At 43.8% G+C, this 21,870-nt stretch overlaps 1 protein-coding gene across 1 annotated transcript; it reads right to left on the reverse strand.

Annotated features, from left to right (window-relative positions):
• Positions 1–282: 282 nt before the first annotated feature.
• On the reverse strand, positions 283–21,731 carry LOC119163881 (very-long-chain 3-oxoacyl-CoA reductase). The gene is made up of 10 exons (XM_037415955.2): positions 21,374–21,731; positions 9,712–9,758; positions 9,527–9,602; positions 8,093–8,203; positions 7,568–7,632; positions 6,023–6,067; positions 5,799–5,915; positions 5,398–5,463; positions 2,503–2,652; positions 283–889 (listed from the first exon to the last, which is right to left on the reverse strand). Exons 1-10 carry the CDS (start codon positions 21,570–21,572, stop codon positions 698–700), a joined length of 1,068 nt encoding a protein of 355 aa, XP_037271852.2. The 5' UTR covers positions 21,573–21,731; the 3' UTR covers positions 283–697.
• Between the last annotated feature and the right edge of the window lie 139 nt (positions 21,732–21,870).

Here is a 21,870-nt window from a genome sequence, read left to right on the forward strand (position 1 = left end):
CTGTGCTACAGTCTTGTCATATATTTGTAAAAATATATGCTTTCTGTGTAACATTGTCAGTGGTCAACACAATTTGGTTTAAAATGTACGCAATATTTTGTGCAATATAAAAATCTGGCAAATGGGTCTTGAATATCTTTGCATTTTCTTTTTTGTAGAAAAATGCTTTAACGTGAAGCAAAGTTAGCACATGGCTCAGACTGATAGTCCTGCAAGCGGACGTCACAAAATGCAAAAACGTTTAATTTGATTTTGTGTGAACGAAACTGAACTGCATACACATACTTTTACAAAACCTTTATTGACCTTTCACAACGTGACAAAACTAGAAAAAAAAGCCACAAAGACAAAGCACAGCGCATCTCTGTACAAATGAAACATGGAATGCAAGGCATCGGAACACGCGACAAGGTCCCCCCATGGAAATGTTTGAGCATGAGACAAAAACTGCATGGCAAGAATCAAAACCCAGGTTTAACACACTATGGTACATGAAAAAAGTAGAACCTCTCCTCCTCAACATTGGTAGCAGTAGTGGCTAAAGTAGCATCCCCACCCATCCCCAACTGTCCCTTTTCCCAAAATCCGAGCACTCGTTACAGGTGTGAAAGTGATGAGTTCCTGCATGTCATCTCTACGCGCCAATGTACACGTGAGAAGTTTGAAGCAGATGATTGACGATGCTTTCCGCTTTCTTTCATTGACTCTTGATCTGCTCTCCAGCATCGCCCTCCCCTGCGCTGGCGCCGGAGCTGCGTTTTCCCAAAAAGGTGTCCTCGATGCCTTTCTTCTTGTAGTACAGCTTGCGGATTTGGAGTAGCGACGCTTTCGAGATGTTCATGAATGCGTTGTGGGGCAGGCACTCCATGAGCTTCCGTTGGACCAGAGCCTGCCGATGAAATAGATGATGGCATTTGTCTTGCGTGACGTCATCTTACGTGAAGACAACAAAACGCTTGGAGAAAGTGTGTGAAAGTTCTCTGCCCTGGTGTTATCAATGCCTTGTAACACACAAATATGATTGGCTAGTGAGATCTAATATGGTAATGATGATTGTGGTTAGTTATTGAGATAGGCTAGTGAGATCATGTAAAGGCCGTAAATCAACTGCTAGATTAAAAATGTGCGCGTTTATAAATCTGAGCATCATCACCTTTTTTTTTTGCCCACTTCTACCTTTTCGTCAGGTAATGTGCCTGATCATTACTACTACTACTACTACTACTACTACTACTACTACTACAAAAACGACTGCATAGGGTAGAGTAAGACAGCTTCACTGTAAAACAAAAGCTCAAAAACTACGATCTTGCAGGAATCGAACCCACAACCTCCAACACGGAAGCCAAGAACTGTAACTATCATGCCATAAGTGCAGGTGCCAATGTGGTTAATAGGACACCTTCAAAAGAACACCAAAGTGATGCAATAAATCAATGCAAAGTGATGCTGAATAACCATTTTTTTCCTGACACACCACTTTTCAGAAGTTACGCTAGGTACTGCATTTTACATCACCACTGAAAGACCCCTACTTCTTAACTTTTTTCTTTTTTGTTTCTTTTTTTCTATAAAAATATTGCTAAAGTCACATAAAACTTTATGGATAGTTCAGGCAAATATTTGACGATGCTGTGACATTCCATTTATAATATATGTGTGCAGCCTAATAATATCAAAACATCAATATCACTCGCATCAATTTTTATCATCATCAATAAATTATTTCAAACATTTTCTTCTAAAACTCTAGTTCATAAATAATGATCACAAAAAGTATAATCTGAGCTTATGCTTTGTATATTAAATTTTGTCCATTGAAAATTCACAGGAAAGCAGATAAAGTGGACAGTAAGAGGAACTGAAAGTACACTAATTACACAAACACGATTTATGTTAAAATACATTCTACTTCAGCTACTAATTAGTGCATGTTAAACAACATGCTCAACTTACATTCTGTTAAATCAAGTCCTGTACTTTTTGCTGCCCCTCCAAATAAACAAAGTATAAACAAAAGATTTTTTTCAGTACTTGCGATTCTATACTCACTTAAAATCTAAGAAAAAAATGTCGTCTTTTCTCGCAGCCATCATCCTTCCCAAAGAGAATTTACACAAATGCTCCATCCGATTGCAGTTTCTCGTATTCGTGATCGAGTATAGTTCATTTTCGTATAGAGACCCACGTTTGCCCGGCTGCTTTTAGGTGTGAATTGAATGTCCCTGTAAATTTCATTGGGAATCCTGAAAGTGATTTTCAGCAAAATGAAATGTTTCGGCTAGTAGCAATGACCTTTTCATTTATATGTCCAGTACGTACATTAGGTGAGAAAAATGATCTTGCGCTCTAAGCAGAAACAAACAAGCGTGACTGCCTTTCAGAGGCAAAGGGTGGTTTTCTGCTGCAATTCTGGCAGCAGAGCTGCCATTTTTTTTCTTTAAAGTTGTAACCAGGTCCAACGTCAACAAACGATGAAAGATTGAGAATGTTGGGCCATACCCTAATCTTGTGCGGACCATAGCCGTAGGTGGCGTGCTCGATGCCAACCGTGTTGAGGGCCTCGCGGACGTAGGTGGTGGCCGTGGGGACCATGTAGGTGGCCTTGCGGATCTTTGACATCTTCGTGGACACGTACGCTGGCATCACAGACTGTAAACGGAAGGAGGCAGAACACAGAAATGCTGCATCTAGTATCGTGCAAAGTGCAATGACGTCTCACGCTGCTAGCACCTGCAGTTTCGAGGCAAGAAGTCTAAGGACTTTCAATGACATAGCACTTTAGGGGCTCCGCTTGTTTTCAATCCACCGACTCATGTCACATGGCCATGAAGTGGTCAATACAGGCATAAACCAAGGTGAAAATTGCTCATAACCAGAGCAAAATAGACTAACAAGGCCTAAAATTTTAAAAAAATCAGCATGCATAATCAAGAATCAGCTGCAATAATTTACTTAAAATTGCAAAAAAAAAAAAAAACGCTCCTGAAACATCCAGCAGATACCCAAACTGTGCAAAGCAGGGGTTCTACCGCTTCAGCAAGAGCGCAACTGTCAAGTGAATTCACTTGGTTGCCAGTGCTACTCGCTTTCTCGGGTTCCACGGTAGTGCAGCTTTACTAGTGGGCAGGACTTAGTACTACGCCAGGACCAACACATCACTACATTAGCGCTACACCTAACTGCAGAATCAGCACTGGAATATAGCGGAATCAGCGCGACATGCTGCTTTTCACCTGAAGTGCAGCAATGATGTGTTTGATTGCAGAACCCTTTCAGTCGCGTATGTCCGGTACAAATGTATACCATAGATTTATTTTGTCCTGCTGTCAGTGAATGGCCGTTTGTCCCTCAAGAGTGCTGATGTAATAAGAAACATGTCTGCTGACAAAGCTGGCGTCAGCTATCCTCTACTTGCCCGCGGACAACGTCCTTCATCCTTTGAAAAATGTGCCTTTCCTGACAGAGCCACAAGCTTTATAATATGCCATTGGAGCTCAACGTGGCAAATGCCCATAAATTACAAGAAAACTGTAGCTATGACTTTCTCAAATAAAAAACAGCCTCTCAGTTTCAGTTGTAACTACAATGGGTCCACCCTAGCACATGTGAGTGAATTCAAATACCTAGGCATCACCTTTACACATGACCTTAAATGGGGCAAACATGTTGATCAGATAACTTGTCAAGCTCTAAGGAAACTTGGTTACTTAAAGCGAAGATTGGAAAACTCGACCAAAGATTGTAAGTTAACTGCCTACAAGACACTAGTGAGACAGATGCTTGAGTACGCCTCTGTGGTTTGGTCGCCTCATCTTGAGCAAGATAAAAACAGGTTAGAATCTGTGCAGAATAAAGCTATACGGTTCGTTTTTAACCGTTATGATCGGGACTTCTCCCAGTCTTCACATGCTCATTTGTTGTCACTTCATTCACTGGAACATCGCCGTACACGTGAAAGTATTATCTTGTTGCACAAGATTGTACACAAAATGACCCGCGTTCACGCGCCCTTATCTTTCGCTGATATACCAGCGCGTACAACATGTAGTACAGACGCTTTGAACCTTGTACCCTTCAGGTCTCATTTGGATTGTTTCAAATTCTCTTTTTTTCCGCGTGTGGTGGAAGTTTGAAACAAGCTTGATGGTGCATTACGTAGACTGAACACTGCAGAGTTCGGGAAAAATTTTATGTGTTAGTCACATAAATTTGTGCGCACTATTGTTTGTTTCTGTGCTTTCGTTGATTTTTCTGTACCCGCTTCTGCAATGTCCCAGGCATGGGACAGCAGTACTTGTAAATAAATAAATAAATAAATAAACTGCAGTGGTCATTAACGGCAGCACACAAAATCCGGTGTTACGTAGAAAATACAAACAGGATACTGAGGTTCTGAAGAAACCAAATGTAGCCATACATCTGGTTTTTTTATTACATTTTAATTAGCTTTTTTCAGATTGCTGCTGTAGGACTACTACACGTGCCACTTCAACTGAGGCAGTGCGAAGGCTAATTCCAAATAAAGTCGAACCCCTCTGTTGTAAACGGTTTTAACGTACCGCGAGAATCTCATGCACATCAAATGACTTCGACGACGAGGATGAGGAAAAAGAGAACGCGGGGTAAAAATATAAACGCTCTTCCATATCAACGCTCGGCTTTCAGTCTTTTTCCTTCGGCGCCTTTAGATACCGAAGTGCAGTTTTTCCGCATTTATTTTAGCACCGAAAGCCAGCAAACACTAATGTGCCTACATTGAAACAGGGAAAACATGGCATCCCGCTTATAGGAGACCCCATAAGAGACAAAAACTGCTTCCCTGATGCGTGTCATACAAAGAAATTCAACTGTGCATCACTACGTAATACACCTTATCTAACCATTTTCTAAAGCCGGTATATTTACAGATGAGGCATTGACTGTTTGCACTTTGTTTTTCTGAAGCATCTCAGTGTCTTCGAGATTCTGCAGGTACCTTTTAGACTCTTGAGATCTGGTGAGGCTCGCTCAAGTCAAAGGAAGCTGTGGCGCAAAAAATTAAGTTCTGGCGTGTTATGATATAAACAAGGCGTGACCACGAGGCATGCTGTAGTGTGCGATTCTGGAGTAGTTTTGACCAGATGACGTTATTCAATGCGCAATTCAATCAAAGTACGCAAGTGTTTTGTATTTTGCCATTTCAATTCTATTAATATGCACCTGCAATTCGCAGACTGAATTCTTGATTTCAGGATTAGCAGTGAAACAGCACAACCACAAGACCACCATGCCTTGTAAGGCACTTGTTCAATCAGCTTGGCGGCCATGTTACTGCCGATTTTTTTAGAAGACGTCCAGACGTAATTCACAACAACAAAGACAATCTGGAGGTAGCAGCCCTGTGCAACAGCCTACCTGGATAAATATGCCACGATCCTTGTACTCAGCGTGAAGTCCTTGAGACAGGTTGTCCAGGTAAGCCTGCAGGTCAAATTTCAAAATCATTACACTTTTAGCACAGAAATCAAGCACTCAGTTTTACATCTACATATAATTTACAAAATGCCCCTCACCCTCAGGCTTCTTATGCATGAACTCGAGTTCCTTTCAAACAGGCTTTTCATAGGTTCAGCACATCTTAACACAAAAAAAAAAATTGCTGAAGCCGTTGTTCGGACAAGAGGGCTTAACTTTTTCAAGGCAAAGATAAAATAAGGAGAAGTCGTCTCGTTAAAATTTTGCATCAAGCAACATTGCTCGTTTAATTACTCTACTATTCAGCGTGATTGACCCATGGTTAGTAAAAAGCTTCTTACCTTAGAGGCGGCGTATGCACTGAGCAGGGGCAGCGGGTGCATTGCCGAGATGGACGACACGTTGATGATGACTCCACGGCGACGCTCATCCATTTGAGGCAGGACAATGCGCGTCATCTGAAGATTCAGACAAGACAAAATAACATGAAGGCACAATTGTATCAAGGACTGTGACCAGAGCAATCGCAACAAAAGCACATTAGAACATTGATAGCAAAACGTACCATGGTTGCAGCAATGCAGTTGGCCCTGATGATGCTCTCCATGACCTGAAAGCAGTTCACGTTGAAACGTTACCGCATATTTAAAAATTTATGTTTTCACAACCATGCCGCGACAAGCTCTTCGAAGTCAATCATAGCTCATTATTTGAAGAGATACGAAACAAAGTTATCGCTGTTAAAATTTTCAGCTTAATTAGAAGCACGGGTGTTCAAACTGACTAACCAAACCTCAATTCCAGGCAGAAACTGGTAGAGAACAGTGAATTCGATGCCCTTGGTTCAAACTGCGGAGTCTGGCGGCTGTGCCGTGGATTACAAGAGATTTAACTCCCCAAAACCAGGCCTGCCAACCATGCAAGCCACTGCCCGCGTCTCTCAGCCTACTCCACCCCCGCTACAATCCCTAAAATCGTTATGAAGGACACAGGCAGTAAACATCGCTCCCGTGTAGGCCACGTCTAAGCCCCTTTGTGGAAGGGGGAGAGTGGGGTGTAAAGGAGAGAGCTTGAAAGAGAGGAGAGAGGAAAATGCACACTTGGCTTCTACCGCTGGCATGCTTGACATCATGGCCATTGGTGCACAGCCTCACGCACGCTGGCAAAAGCTGCCGCGCACTCGCAATCCTTCAAAAATACAGTTAACTGTTCACGAATACGTGAAATGAACATTTACTGGAACAGTGGCACCTTCCAAGAGTGATTTCGGTGATTTCATATTTTTGTTCAGTATCCCTCCAACCAGCACTTGGTCACACAGTTAGAATCCTATCATCACACAACCTGCTGTGAGGTGTCCAAATTTCTATCGCACTTTTACACATAAGCCTACGACATTAGTAGCGTTGCTGCAAAGTCTTCCAAGTAATCAACAGTGTCCTAATATTTGATATCTACAATTGTCGGTTTTAACTGTCATTTTTCATGACTGTAACAAAAACGGAAATGCTGTTTTTTCTCAGATTATGAAATTAACAATTTACCTTTATTACGTGACAAACTACCAAGTTCAGCGTGCCACTGGCCACACTTTAGCACACCCACTTTTTCCAGACTGATTTATGCAGGAATGCTATGTCATGCTACCTATGTAGCCCAATACTCTAGTCAATGAAATGAACATCACATAGTTCATTATATAACTTTTCAGGCACTGTGTCAGAGCTGCAAAGGTCGACTCAACATAGCTTCTAACAGCTATAAAAAAGCTATTCATAGAAGTAATACTGTTAAAACTATTAAAACATCATTATTTATAATATTACTAACTATACAAGGTTTTCTATGCTGCATTACATTTTTCACTCTTTTGACTCCAGCCAGTTCTAATGGTGTCTGTGCTAACAAATTTTGTCACAGGAGCATTGTTCACAGATGTGTAAGTTAAGCTGGTTAAAAAATTGCATGGGCTCATTTGAGTTCACTCATACAACACGATCAATAATTTATTTCGCTTTAACCAAAGTACAATTGTTTCGCTACACTAAAAAAACCTAACTAAATATAGTCTCAACAATTTTTTTATTCCTTGGAAGAATGTGCAACTTACCTTGTCGCCATCAGGAACTGCGCTGAAGAACTCTGGGTAAACGTAACTGATGCCAACATTGTTCACTGCAGGAAGACGGGAGAAGATAGTGTTTGGCTTTCAAACAAGATATAATACTGAAGCAGAGTTGGGAAAGAGGCATTGCTATTATGCTGTACAGAACAAAATAACCATTACGCTTCTGACCGTATTTCATAAATATAATTTATCCTGTGCTAATTCTAACTTGTGGCGGTGCTTTGTACAGATTCGTGTGCACAACTTGCTTTGGCTAATTGCATTCACTAGTGGCTAAGAAAGAGCATTTCGAACCTTCTTCACGAGAAATTAAATCTCCTGCATGATAAGTACGTGTTCTGTTAAATTCAGTTTTCAGCGTACTGTAGCATATCACTTTTCTGAAGGCACTATCATGCTCGACAAGTCATGCTCGACGACCACCCTACCGTTCATTGCTGTTCCTCGCTCCACCTTGCAAACATGGCACAAAGTACAGAACTAACACAAACGTGAAGCAACACCTACCGAGCACGCCGATCTCCAGACCCTGCAGCTCCCTCCGGATCGTACTGTAAATGTCACCACTGGATGTGAAGTCAACGGCAATAACCTTGGTCTTGACATTCGATGCCTCCTCTAGAAATGAGACAAGCTGGTAAGCCTTTAAAAAAACCGACCTTTTTGGCAAGTGAATTATCGGTGCAGTTTGTTATCAGTGTTCATCACATGATGAAGGTCTCTTGATAGCAATCTTCAACTGTGTGTGACACCGTATTACAGCTCCATTTTCTTTATGTTAAGTTCTTATCTCAATGTGCCAGAGATTTCTCTCACCTTTGATAACGTTTCCCACACTTCTTTCTACATCAGTTTTTTTTATGCTTTCTTTCTGTAACTCTATCAGATTATTAATTATCAGCCAAATACATCAAATGATTCGTTCAACTTCATACTTTTCCTAGGTCACAATGTTTTTGGCTTCATCTCAACACAGTCAAGTACTATCAAGAGCACACAGTGCATTTGTTTCCTCTAATGAAGCTTTCCACGCTGGAGTACTGAATTATTAAGGAAGGCATGTTTTACAAAAGCCAAGAATATGGCATGAAAGTCTCAGCATGAATCCTTCTGGTGTCACATGCTTAGCTAGCAAACTTTAAGACAAGACAATGAGTGCCTAATGAGTATCAACATCATTAGGTTGCAGTGTCATGTCACGTGGCTGTGCCCTGTTGTCACTCACTAACCTTACTTATACACACAGTCGGAGGCAGATAAAATTAAAATCTAGCACCTTAAACACGCACTTGACAAAAGTAACGCCACATCTGAACATTTCTTTCTCACTTTATATGAAAATCTTAATACTTCAAACCACAGGAGAAATAAAAGGGGCGCAAGCGTCACAGTGAACTAGCAAATTTCTTGATACTTGTTTCAATGAACTAAAGGTGGATTCATAACACACTTTCCATTTAAGTGTTATTAGGTGTACGAGTTCTGATGCCACAATGCAGAAGGCGGCCACAATGGACAGGATACCGCAATGGTTTTGAGTGTGAACAGACGACTACACGAATGCCCATGTATTTGTCTTCTCTTCCTGCGTCCTGTCCGTTTGCGCACGAATCACGATGAACCAACGTGCCCAACAAATAACTTTATCGAGAATACTGCAGTTCTGATGGTTGCTTTGGCTCACTCCTCTATCTACTGTGCTGTAACTCAATTAATCCCTTGCTGTAGCAGTGAAGAAAGTGACCTCACAATCATAGGTGTGTGCACGATGGGGGCAGCAAAGTAAGCCCCATACGTTGACATAATATAGAAAGGAGCGCTGCGATGAACCTATGCATAAGAGTTTGTATGCTACATGGCATATGCTCCAGTTTTTCAAGCTTTCTAAAAACCCCATAAAAGACTATCCGATTCCCCAGCAACATTGAAAGAGTGACGCACCAATTTCATGAGCCACTGCTTGGAGTTTCTCTAGAGTCCTGCTGATGAGCACGATGTTGAGACCCCGTGCAGCAAGCTGAAAGAATAGAGAAATAAGATTGGTTGATAAATGGGCTGAAACACTGATGAATGGGTTGAAAAGCTTGTGAAACAGTGAAAAAAAGAAAGAAAGGAAGAAAACATACCTCCTCACAGTATGCCTTGCCAATGCCATCTGAAGCGCCCGTTACAACTGAAAAACAAATTAAAGCACCGGTGAGCACTGATAACTGTAGAGCAATCATAACAAAAAAGACCAAAAGCAGTCTAATTCTGTTCCAGCTTGTGGCTGCTGTGCGCCAGTTTGTTGTAACAAAATAGAGGAGCAGATTGCATTACACTAATAAGGCAGTCACACTGTTAGTGATAACTGGCCATAGTGAAATATTAAACCTTCATATATATAAGGACAGTTAATTATCTCCGAGACTGCAGAAGCTGGGTACAGGACTGGAAATGGCTCTGCCATGTGTACAATGCATAACTTGTATATTATGCCGGGCAAAGCGAAAGAAGAGATGAAGGGAGATAGTGAAGTCACACCTGTGAAAACAATTGGGGTTAGATAACAAAGCTCAGCCTATATGAAGATACGAATTATAGCCAAAGTGTCATGAAAAATTAACTGGAACGCCAGCAAGTAACCCTCTTAGGCCAATGAGACATCGAACTATCATTTCAGTGATAAACTGAGGTGCCATGCTCTTGAGTAAATGCAATTTTCGGGGCACTGCAATAAAATAAGCTGGCCTGCTTTCTCTCCCTAGCAACTGTGCCAATTCTTACCGATACCTGAATGCACAAATTTTGTAGCTAGATTATCTTTCTTTCTGTTCACAACAGTTGCCTTTTCTGTTTGACTAGTTCATCTTAAAAGGACCACCAGGAACCGGTCACTATTGCTCCAGCAGCCGCACTTCTCAAACGGGAATGTGAATATATAACAGTCTCTCACTTTCTTAATGCGAAATTTCCTGGCCCCTATAGACAGCTTCGGTGCTCTATTTGACTGCCAGTTACCTCCGCTATGCACACCGATAACCTGCCTTAACTTGTATAACCAGCTATCCAGTTCGTTGTCTGACCAACAAGGGTACGAATCAAAGCTGGTTAATGAAGCAACATCTTTAGGCATTAAATGCAAAAGGCAGAACCAACAAAAAGCATTCTGCAAGTCAGTCTTCTTTTTCTTCGATGTTGCACTTTATGGTGCTTAGTTACAGGTGTTATCTAATTAATGCTTTTGCCTTACCATGTCCTGTAAGCCAAGCAAGTGAAATCGGAGCGTCCCGCCAAATAACAGTAACCAGTGTCTAGCTTCTTTCCTTTCACTTCCTCAAAAACTGAATGCTTCTTACCTTAGCTGTCACGAGTCGTAGTGCTATGTCAGCGTGATGGGCTCGCAGTGCTCATCCCGCTCATGACAAACAGCATTGATATTGCAGTGATAAAGCAAGGCGATCACCATGAGATATGCGACGACTACTGCAGTGTCGCAAAAAGGCACCCAAATATGCCTTTCTCAGCTTTAGGTGGATCATAACTGTTACATGCTTCTATTCACTGCGCAATGCGCATTTCCTGGCTTCCCAAATTTCCGCGCATTACATACTACTGGCAGAACACACTGCTAGTAACAAGTTTTCATTTGCTCAGGCAAATTGTAAGGGGCGCAACTCGGGGTTGCGTAGCAATGAAGAAAAAAGGCGAGCCAGTTCAACAACCACAGTTCACACAGCAGCTACTTTGTCTGCTACTTAAAGAACCTTGGAGAAAGCAGGGCAAAAGCATTATGAAGGTATATTTTCTCAAGGGCCTCTCCAGCTCCGCAATTCTTTTGTCTTGGAAAAAAACGAGCTAGCGAGAAAAGCCTATTGTTCAAACATAAGAATGGCAGTGCATCTAGTACATCTAACAAAGCTCCTATGTAACTTACAGGTCTCTTTACTAATCTCCTCACCACCTTTCTGTTTATCAGCATATTGTTTTTGTAGGCAGGCACATCTAGAAATGCAAATGCTAGCTTATCCTGTATATCTGTCATGGGTGTAGTATTAAATGCACAGTTGTCAAGGTGGCACTAAACCTTGGAAAATTGCACTCCTATGATGAAGATCATAAAACTGAAGAGACGATACCTTATGTTGACCTACATAGTCAGCAGTGACGTGGATCGGAAATCGTGCGACAATTCAGTTATTTATTTGATACCTCAAGTAGGACCTTATATATAAACAGTCTGACAATCACCTAAGTACGCTATTATATTATTAACTTTAGCATGCCTGACTGATTACTAATAATTTAAAAAGAAGCACCAGATTTCAAAATGTATCTAAAATCACTTTTTTAATCAGCCTTCATTAAGCGATGAGAGTTGCAAACACACGGAATGACAATGTGTTTCGATGCTTTCTCTTTTTTTTTGGGGGGGGGGGGGCGGGGGGGAGACAATATTTCAAAATGCATTATATTATTTTCTTTTTGGGGGCTGACTGACTTCAATTGCACAATTACAGTACAGGAACTTGATTGACACTGTTAATTAGTGAAGGTTCAATCAAAGTGAACGATGGCAATCATTCTAGAATTTATGGCATTCACTGCAAAAATAGATCTGAGACAGAAATCGTAGCACGATTGCTCCACCCACCTGTTTTCAACAACTGAAACCAGCTGTTGGTAAAGTGTCCCCTATGCTCATGAACCAAACAAAACTGTGGGTGCAATTTTTTTTTTTATGTCACACAAATATTTAGCGCACAGTCGTCATCCGTACAACTACAATTGCAAAATCTGGACATGGCAGCCACTGCATTCAGTCGCAGATGCCTAGGTTTTAATTTATCCCGGCAGGGGGGAGGAGGCCTGGGCAGGCAAAGACTCGAAAGTGTGCATTGGCAATAAGTCGTCGCCCCCCCCCCCCCCTCCTAGAAAAATAATAATAAAAAAGATCCACCATACTGTATTGCAGTAGCACAGATAATTGGACTATTTCCTGTTCATGTTCTTTTCAATGTCCTGTTCTAGTGTCCGTGTCTGTGTGCGCGCCCTTGTTCAGTTAATAAAGATCCGTTATAGTTGTTACCGAAATTTAGAATCTCATATGTTGTAGAATCTTAGTGCTGCAGTTCACCACCCACATGTATAGCAGACGATACAGCTTAGGTTACGTATGCATTCTGCAGAGGGCGGGCTGTGACCCCCCCCCCCCCCCTTTCGGCATAATTGACGGCTTCTCTACCTCCAGGTTTCCCTGCCGATTACCGAGGCAAATCCAGCGCTTCTTTCCACGGGCACCGAGATCCTGCTAGCAGAAAAATTACAGGCACACCTATTAAAACATAGTTTCTTGCATATAATCCGCACCCTATATGTACTCTACTAAAAAGAAAAAAGAAAACATAGCTCACACTCCCACTTGAAATTTTTTAAAGTAGATTTACCGGAATTTCATCGCGGGTTACATGCGAGTAAATACGGCATTCGCTTACTTTTTATCTCAAACATCTCCGCGGATCGGAAAATCGCTTACTTTCGAAATAACTTTAGGTATAAACGAAAATTTCAAACTACTATTGCCGCCTTTTCGATAGTTCGCACCGACGTCATCAAGGTTGCCATCTTTGGGCAACAAACACGTCCAACGCCCATCAAGCCGCGTGGGCAGAAAAAAGAAAAAAGCTATACGAGAGCAAAACGGGCGCGCGTGTCTTGCCCCGGCCCAACGACGAACCGATAACAGCGATTACAATCTGTTGAAAAGGTTGCCGGCGTCAGGCTCAAGGCGAAGCCCGCGCGTTCAATGACGTAATGCACGCGCCATGTTCAGGTACTAGTCCGGTGACAAGCTCGAATTCCGTGACGTCACACAAAAGCGCAAGAGGAAAGCAAAGAGAACCTCAGAAGCCACAAACACTTAAGATAGCATAAATGGTTGTGCTACTATCATTAATTAACTGAGGTCAGGGCCAGAATTCAATTCGGCATCTCTAGCAGGAAACTGCGGCACATTCAACTCTTTTGTATAGATCAACAGAGCTCGTTGATACGGTGCGTTATCGGCACGCAGAGGCGTACAAGATGGCGAGGTTGGGCGGAATAGAATTTGTAAACAAGCGTTCAGCCACTGCGCTCCAATGACGAGGAAAAAAGAAAGCAAACAGCAGCCTTCTCATACGCGATTTTTTCCTCGCCAAAGAAAACCCAGCGACGAAATTTTGTCATGACCCGCGCGACGAGATTCCATCCAGCGCTCAGCCAGGTTAAAATATTCTTCCCCGTACGTCCAAATAAAAGAAAAGTGACAAAAAAAGGCGAGTAAACCGCGCGATCCTCCTTTTGATGACGTCACACATCACTCAGACAAAAAGAAGTGTGGTTGTTCCCTTCACTACAGTGTACCTTCACCCTTCTTTCCTTCACCTCCAAGGTTGAAACAGACCGAGGGGTGACCCCCCTTCTTCTCGAACCCCTCCTCACCTTCTCGCGTGTTCTTGCTGCTACAGACATGTTTACTTCGCCGCTTCTCTTTTCCCACAAGCCGATACGGTTTTCGCAGTTACAGCGCTTTTTCTCGGCTGCGTGTGTATATTTATAGCTGCGTTTTCCACGGCAGCTCTACACGTACGCACGTGATTTTTTTTTTTTTTTTTAAAGACGGGAGCTGGCGTACAGCATCAGAACGCAGCGCTGAACGCAGTGCCGATGACATAGTATACGGGGCCGGTATTTTATTGAAGTGAGAGAATGAAGCAGTTTTTACTGATAAATTATGCTCTGATCAATTACTGCCGTTTATCTCATCATCGTAGGCTCAAGAATATGAGAGAAAATCGAGGTTGAAGTTTCACTTTTAAAAGAACACTGAATGAAGAAACTCGATTTTTTTTCCTCTTGTTAGGAAATCACTTTCACAATACAAGTATCACTGCTTACCGCGGAATGAGAAATAAAAATCGCGTGGGTGGCGAAGCCGCCTTGAAATCCCCGCACCGATCGTCATGACGTCATAGATTTCGTCGGCGCGCACTAAAGCTTCATGATCGGAACAAATGAGGTACAGTGTCCTCTGAGGGGACCAGGGAGTGATACCGCATTTCAGCAAATTTCGTTATCGTCAGTGTGGGAGAAGGCACTCAGAAATCTGTGACGTCACCTCATGAGATTTTGGCGCGAATTTTGAAATTGAATCTTTTCTTTTGCACGAATAAACTTACGACGGTGATATTGATGACAACAGAGTGTTCAAGGTCGTCAATCTAGCCCGATTCATTGCTTTTTTTGTTGTTTTTCACATTCGCGATCCTTTACAGTGTGCCGAAGTAAACCAAAAGTTTGCAAAACGCTCGGGGTTATTAAATAGATTTGCCCCCCTCCCTCCATGGTAAGGGTTTAGCCATTGGTACAACTGCAACGGTTAATTTATATCCCAATGTAGGTACACGCACTGCAATATCGCAGCAGCAGTGCAACCGGATTGTTAATCACTGCAAGGCAACAACGTATCTTGCAGCGACGCCGCATTTGAGCGTGGCTGCGACCATACAAAAATAAAGATAACAATAACCGACAAATTACTCTCCGAAGGGCCGGAGAACCGGCTAATGCGGCAGCTTCGCTGACTTTGGTGTACGAGTTATCAGACTGAACATTTTTTTCTTTCTTTTTAATCAGCAGTGCCGAGCGGCAGATCCAGTGAGACTTCGACGGAGATAACGAACAGCAAACAAAAGCGAAATAGCGATATCGTAACGAAATAATACGTGCACACATTCGAAAGCACCGAGTGATAACTGATTACTATCTCTAACTTGATCTCAACCTCAATCGGCTTGTTCTTAACCATAACAAAACGACACGTTTATCGAAAAAAAAAAAACTACTTCTGCTTTGTCTTCTGTTCCTTTACCATTCCCGTTCTCAGTTCTTTATGACAGTAAATAAACGTAAGTATTTCTACTGAAGTAAAACCCTCAGTTACGGCAGCCACATTCATATGCCACTTTCGTTAGTCGATAACATTTACTGTGAGTTAATCATAATTAAGATTAATTATCAAACTGCACACAGCAGCACAACGTGTTAAAGTTTCCTTGCTTCTTAGCGGCTAAAAAAAAAGGGGGGGGGGGGGGTAGATAACGATCGTGAAACACGCCCGCTTGGGCCACATTATGAAACCCCCTCCGGGCCTTCAATTAAGGGGGGACGTGGCAATGGGAATCGCAAATTTGGTCAAAATGTTCAGTTTTTCAATTAATTTTTTTCTATAATCCTGAGACCATGTTTTACATCATAGTGTGATTTTGTATCAAAATAAGTAGGAGAAGTTGAGAAACAAGCATTTTACTGGTGGGCTGTCGTCAAAAGATATGTGAAAATTGGGCAGAGCAAAATGCAAATTTTCAGCTTTCCCTTGGCAAAGTGCCACCATGTTGACACCATTATAAAGAAGACAGATTGAGGCTTAAGATAGCCACAAAGATGCATTTCTCCAATGAAAAATAAAGCCAGCTTTATTAAAAATAAAGAGGACAAGACGCTAGAAGTAAACATACATAATTTCGCCTACATGCCAGCTTTGCGTGAATAATTTTCCGTCAAAGACGACACCACCTGCGTAAGATGCGAACGTCATGGCACCTTTTCTATTTTCGAAACGGTTTTTTTTTACGACGGGATTCCTTTTTGAGACCGCCGTTGACGAAATCATATGCGTCGCGTCATACGCAAGGGAAATACCGGGATATTTGGCTATTTCTCTGCAGTCACTCAATATAGCCTTTTGCAAACGCGGGTGTACCCTACTTTGAAAATGTTACACATCATGTACCCTGACCTATACCCAAGTAATCTTTGTCCACATTGTGGGGAAATAGCTTCATTAGAACACATGCTCTGGCAGTGCACCAAATTCGCTCATTTATCGCACATCACCTCTGCCAGATGGGAGGCGGCAATCCGCAGCTCGTCCTTGGCAGATCAGCTCTGGGCTGTCCACCAAGCCCGCGAGGCGGCTGAGGAGCTTGGCATCTCAGTCCCCACGTGGGAGCTGTCCGCAACACAGTGGTCTGTGTTTTGGAGGACCAAATAAAGTTTATCCAATACAATCCACTCAATATAGCCAATAATGATAACAAATTCGCTATGGCAATATATTCACTACGCCAGACACATCGCAGCCACTACTTCCCTAGCTTTCATCTCCACATAATAGGGCACTTAACTTTTAGTCTTCTGGGTGAATAAAGCCGTCATCAACTAATGTAAAGTCTAGCTTTCCACAGCTTGTCCTGAAACAGTTCGACGCTAGCGCCGCGTAGCTTTGGACTGTTGCCGAGATGTTGCCCACGCATGCCGACACACTTTTTAAGCACATCGAAGTATCACCTCGACAACAACTCCCAGCGCTTCACGGCTTGCATCAAGTCATCAGGTCATTACGCTTGCTGACGACTGTGTAGTATCGGCGTCAAATGAAACCCGAACAGTGGCAAGCCTTTGCAATAGCGTAGTGCATGCCGTCCAGTTAATCACCACTGACAGGCGCGCGCATCCCGTTCAGCAGCTTTGCGCATATATGCGTGGCTGTTAGTAGTGATAAGTGGACGGTGTGCACTATACCATCGCAAAGGCCTGCCGCTGTTCGGGTTTCATTTGACGCTGATAGCATAGAGAAATATACTATATTGAGTGGCCACTGGAGCCTATTCGCGGGCCAGCAAGACAGGGTATGACCAGTCGATAGATTGCGTGCCCATCCTCCCTTTTCAAGACATAATAGCCTCTTTAGGAGGACAATTATTGCCAAACTTCGGCATCAATCTTTTTTGCAAAGAAGAAATTTGATTAACTTGTGCAATTTTATATACCGGCTGTATGTACATCATGTCCCGCTGATTGATTGATTTGTGGGGTTTAATGTCCCAAAACCACCATATGATTATGAGAGACGCCGTCGTGGAGGGCTCCGGAAATTTCGACCACCTGGGGTTCTTTAACGTGCACCCAAATCTGAGCACACGGGCCTACAACATTTCCGCCTCCATCAGAAATGCATCATGTCCCGCTGAGGACATTTATTGCATCACAACACAAAACAGTAAAGTACGACTGGAAAGTGTTGTCTTTCTGCATTTGTTTTGCACAAAGAGGCACATCCATGTGGTTTAGATGTGCTGTACATGCATTCCCTACGCGGTAGCATAGGTGAGTAGCCTAGTGGTGAAGACACTCGCTTTCGGAGCATGAGGGTACGGGTTCAAGTTTCGTTCAAGTTAAACTTTCGGAAGGAAAAATAATTGTTATTTTATTTATGCCGAAGACATTATCGGGTCTAACCGACCACTCGTGGCGCCGAAAGCAGCACAGTAGCTGGGCCGCAGGGCCCTACGGGAGTGTCCGCTCTTTATGCAGGTATATTTCTCCATGCTGATAGTACCTTGAGGCCCTTAAGCGCGGATTATAAGCAGACGGCCACAATTCCTCGAACAATCATACCGCGGTATCGGGACGCAAAACAGCTACAAGTATTATATCAACAAATGTACTACGTGCGCCTGCGCGAGGTCGGCAGTTCGCGTCCGCTTATAAAGTACACTTGCTGCGCGACGACGCCGTTTCCAGACGATCAGACCAGCGCAGCTTTCCCGTCGCCATGGTTTTACCCGGTACGCGAGTTTATGCAGTCTTCACGCTAGACGCACAAAAGTATCAAAAGACTGGGGCGTACGCCGCGTGGCGCGACGTCCCGAGAACCCGTCGGTGCGCCAGCTACGCCCGTTTCCTCTACACGCGGAAACTGGCGTCGCGAATATATACACTTCAGCGAGCAGCGGCGTCGTCACGCTGGACGAGCCTATTAGTACTACGCGCAACGTTCATTTGTATTCGCGATGGTGAACACACGGACGCACAAGGAAATGTGACATCACAGAGGCGACTTAATTAAAAAACGAGCAAGCAAGAACCAGAACTGTATACGTTTTCAAACACGCACAGCCCGTGGACAATATAAGAAGGAAGACAGAGTCGATGTTTAATCAACGACTACTTGTAATATCCCGACAAGAATGCGACGAATTTTATTTTGTAATGACGAATTTCACGTTTTACAACTGCGTTTAGTCGCTAAGACCTCTAAAACGTAACTTCAGCGTTCTCAGGGTCGTAGCCAAGTGGTGGCACACGGGGACCGTGCCCCTCGCCATTTTTTTTTTTGCCATAGCATAGAGAACGAAAAAATGACCATTTCAAAAAGGTTCCCCCACCAAAATCTAGGAGGTACCACTACGCCCCTGCGCGTCCTATTGCTCACGACTATCTCCTTCGAAAATTTTTCGATAACGGAGCAAGAATTGCTGGACTTGCACGTGAAGGCATCTTTTGACATCCCGGGAAAACGGTGTAAGAAGGGCGTCATTTACGCGGAGTTTCGTTTCTACCCTTTGGCAAACGGAGTAAAAAGGAACCTCAGCTCTACTTCATGCAAGCGCCTACCTTGAAATCTTTCGTAGACGGTTTAGCAAGGGCGCCAAGCTGATTTTTAAGCAGAAGAATCCTTTGACGTCCATGAAAAGTAAAGTGCAATAGCCTTATTTTAAAGCGGACGACTTGTCTGTGATCCTTAGCCAACGGTGTAAAAAGGGAGCTTTGCTGTTTCATGCAGGCGCCTCTTTAAATTCCTTCACGGATGACATAAAAAGGCGGATATGCTCACTTCCTGGCAGAAGACGCCCCTTGTATCCTACACAAACAGTGTAATAATGTTAAGAGTAATTTTTAAACATATTTCTCGTTTTCATCCCTCAGCAAACAGTCTAAAACGGGAGCTAAGCTCAGTTCCCTGCAGACGCACCCTTCGAAACCCTGCGTAAACGGTGTAACCATGGGTGCTGAACTCACTTTTAAGTAGGAGACACCTTCACATCCTTGTGAGACGAGGGCTCTAAGCTCATTGTTAAGCAGACGCTGCGTCTTAAACCATTTGAAAACGTCGTAAAAAGCTACTTTAGCTGTTTTACGCAGACGCCTCCTCTGAAATAGTTCGCAGACGTGGTAGTACGGGTGCTAAGCTTTCAAGGCGACGCCTTCTTTGGAAATATATCGCAAACGGTCTAACAAGGTCGCTGAGCCACAGCTAAGCACCATGCACAATCACTCCGTCCGATTCCAAGTCCTTGGCAAGCGGTGTAGAAAGGGTGCTTAGCTTACACCGTTTCATCGGTGTCTTTAGCAGACGACGTTGACTGTCCAGCTTGCATAATTTAACCCCAGGGTTATCGCCTTTACATCGCGATAATATAGCAAAGGCGGATTATTTCGAACTTATAAAAATACATAAATAAGATATTTTTTTCTCTCCGATCTCCAGGGTTTGCAATGTGACCTCGCCATTTGACCTATCCACAGGCGGTACACGCGATCTTTTACCTTGTCTTTTTTTTTCATTATTATTATCATGCTCTTCGTATCACCATGCATATCAGAAAAAAACCGTGGCCTCGGAGGCGTTTTTGAGTGACCTCGCAAGGCCTCGATAACTGCTAGTGTCTGGTCTTTTCGTGTCCCCTTGTCGTTCGAGGCCTGTAAGTAATACTGGTGACACGCGATCCACGAACAGACTGCAACTATGCACTGACGCGTTTAGCATAAAAGCGCGGTCATTGAAATTACGGGTCAATAAATGCCTTTTTTTTTACGGCACCAGAAAAGCGATCGCAACAAGATCTGTTCGTGGAAAATGCGCAGCCTATCAAACGGTCGTAGTCTGTACTACTACAATCGGCGTCAGTACTTGAGGCCAGGGGCGAAGCCAGGAAATGTCCCCCCCCCTACCCCCACCCCCCGAAATTTGTTTTCACCATGGCATGGAGAGCGGAAAATGACCATTTTAAGAGTGCCCTCCCCGAAATAATGGAGGAGCCTCCCACCACGAAAAAACATTTCTGGGTACGACCCTGCCTGAGGCGCTATCTCAGAACATCCCAGTGCATCTGATTTAGCGGGCACGCGCCGATACGACCGTGTGATCCAGCAAAACCGAGCATCCCACGCCGAAGCGGTTTCTACATAAAAAGTCAACGATACACTATGAGGGGCGCCGCAGTGCATGAAGCTCCGGTAATCTGGTGATCTTTAGATGGCATCTGAATCCAAGTGCGCGTGCCTCAAGCATTTTCGCTTTGCATCGAAATGCGGCCGCGAGGTTCGATCCCACGACCTTCACGTCAGCCGTCGCGCACTGCAACCGCGATAGATCTACGACACAGAGACAAGAAGGACACGAAGTACACGAATGTCCTTCTTGCCTCCGTGTCGTCGTTCTGTTTTCGCGCTATAGCTATCGTCATGTCATACCAACTAGCCCAAGCTGCCACACGCTATAGATCGTCGTGGCTGGTTTCTTGATAGCAGTTCATCAACTGCATCGAACTAATTTCTACGTTTCCGGCGTAAAAACTGGCAGCGACGGCGGCTCACGGCGTAGTAAACGCAGTATAGCGGTGTGAAAGTCGTTCCACAGAAGAATGAAACGCTCGTAAACTACGTAGACGAGCTCGAAAATTGGCACTGAACGTGAGAACCTGCAGGCTCGAAGAGCGTTCGCACGTTCACTTTCCGTGAAGCGACACTTCCAAGGTTATAAGTGACGCACGCAACGGAGAAACGGTAATTAGAACGACAACAAAAAATGTGCACAGAGACGGTGCCGATGCGCTGAAACTTGAATCCGGCACCAGTAGTGATGCAGCAAAGGGAGGCACCGGTTATTAATCGCGCGGAATAGATCGGTGCATCAAAACTTACCGGCCCACTCGCCCATCTTGCGAAAGTTAATGTTGTGTCCGAGCCACCGGGCCAGGTAGCAGGTGTAGAATCCCTGCCATAACACGTACAGGATGCGGCACAGGAGGTAGACGGCGAAAAAAAGTCCAAGGTACGCGAACACAGACACGGAGTACGTAACGCCGGGATCGGCGAGTGGACATTGGCCTTCCGCAGCCATGGTCGTGGGTGTGTGTGCCGTCGACGAGACTCGACGCGGCAAGTGATGAACTGTTTCTTCAAATAAACACCGACTGAAAAGCAACGCTGCACCGAGACGACGGAATCTTGCCGGCGATCTGTTTGCAGCCCCCGTCTGTTTTCCTTTTTCTCCTCGGAGGAAAAAAAAGAAAGCGAGGAGGAAGAGGATGGCGCGTTTATGAGAGAGGGGGCGGAGCCCTGTTGAACTTGACCTGAAAATGGCCGACGCCCGCTTGCGGCGATTTTCCTCATACCGTGCCACGGTGCAAACAGGGAAA

The sequence above is a fragment of the Rhipicephalus microplus genome, chromosome 8, assembly GCF_043290135.1.
Source record: "Rhipicephalus microplus isolate Deutch F79 chromosome 8, USDA_Rmic, whole genome shotgun sequence".
In the NCBI taxonomy this organism is placed as follows: Eukaryota; Metazoa; Arthropoda; class Arachnida; order Ixodida; family Ixodidae; genus Rhipicephalus; species Rhipicephalus microplus.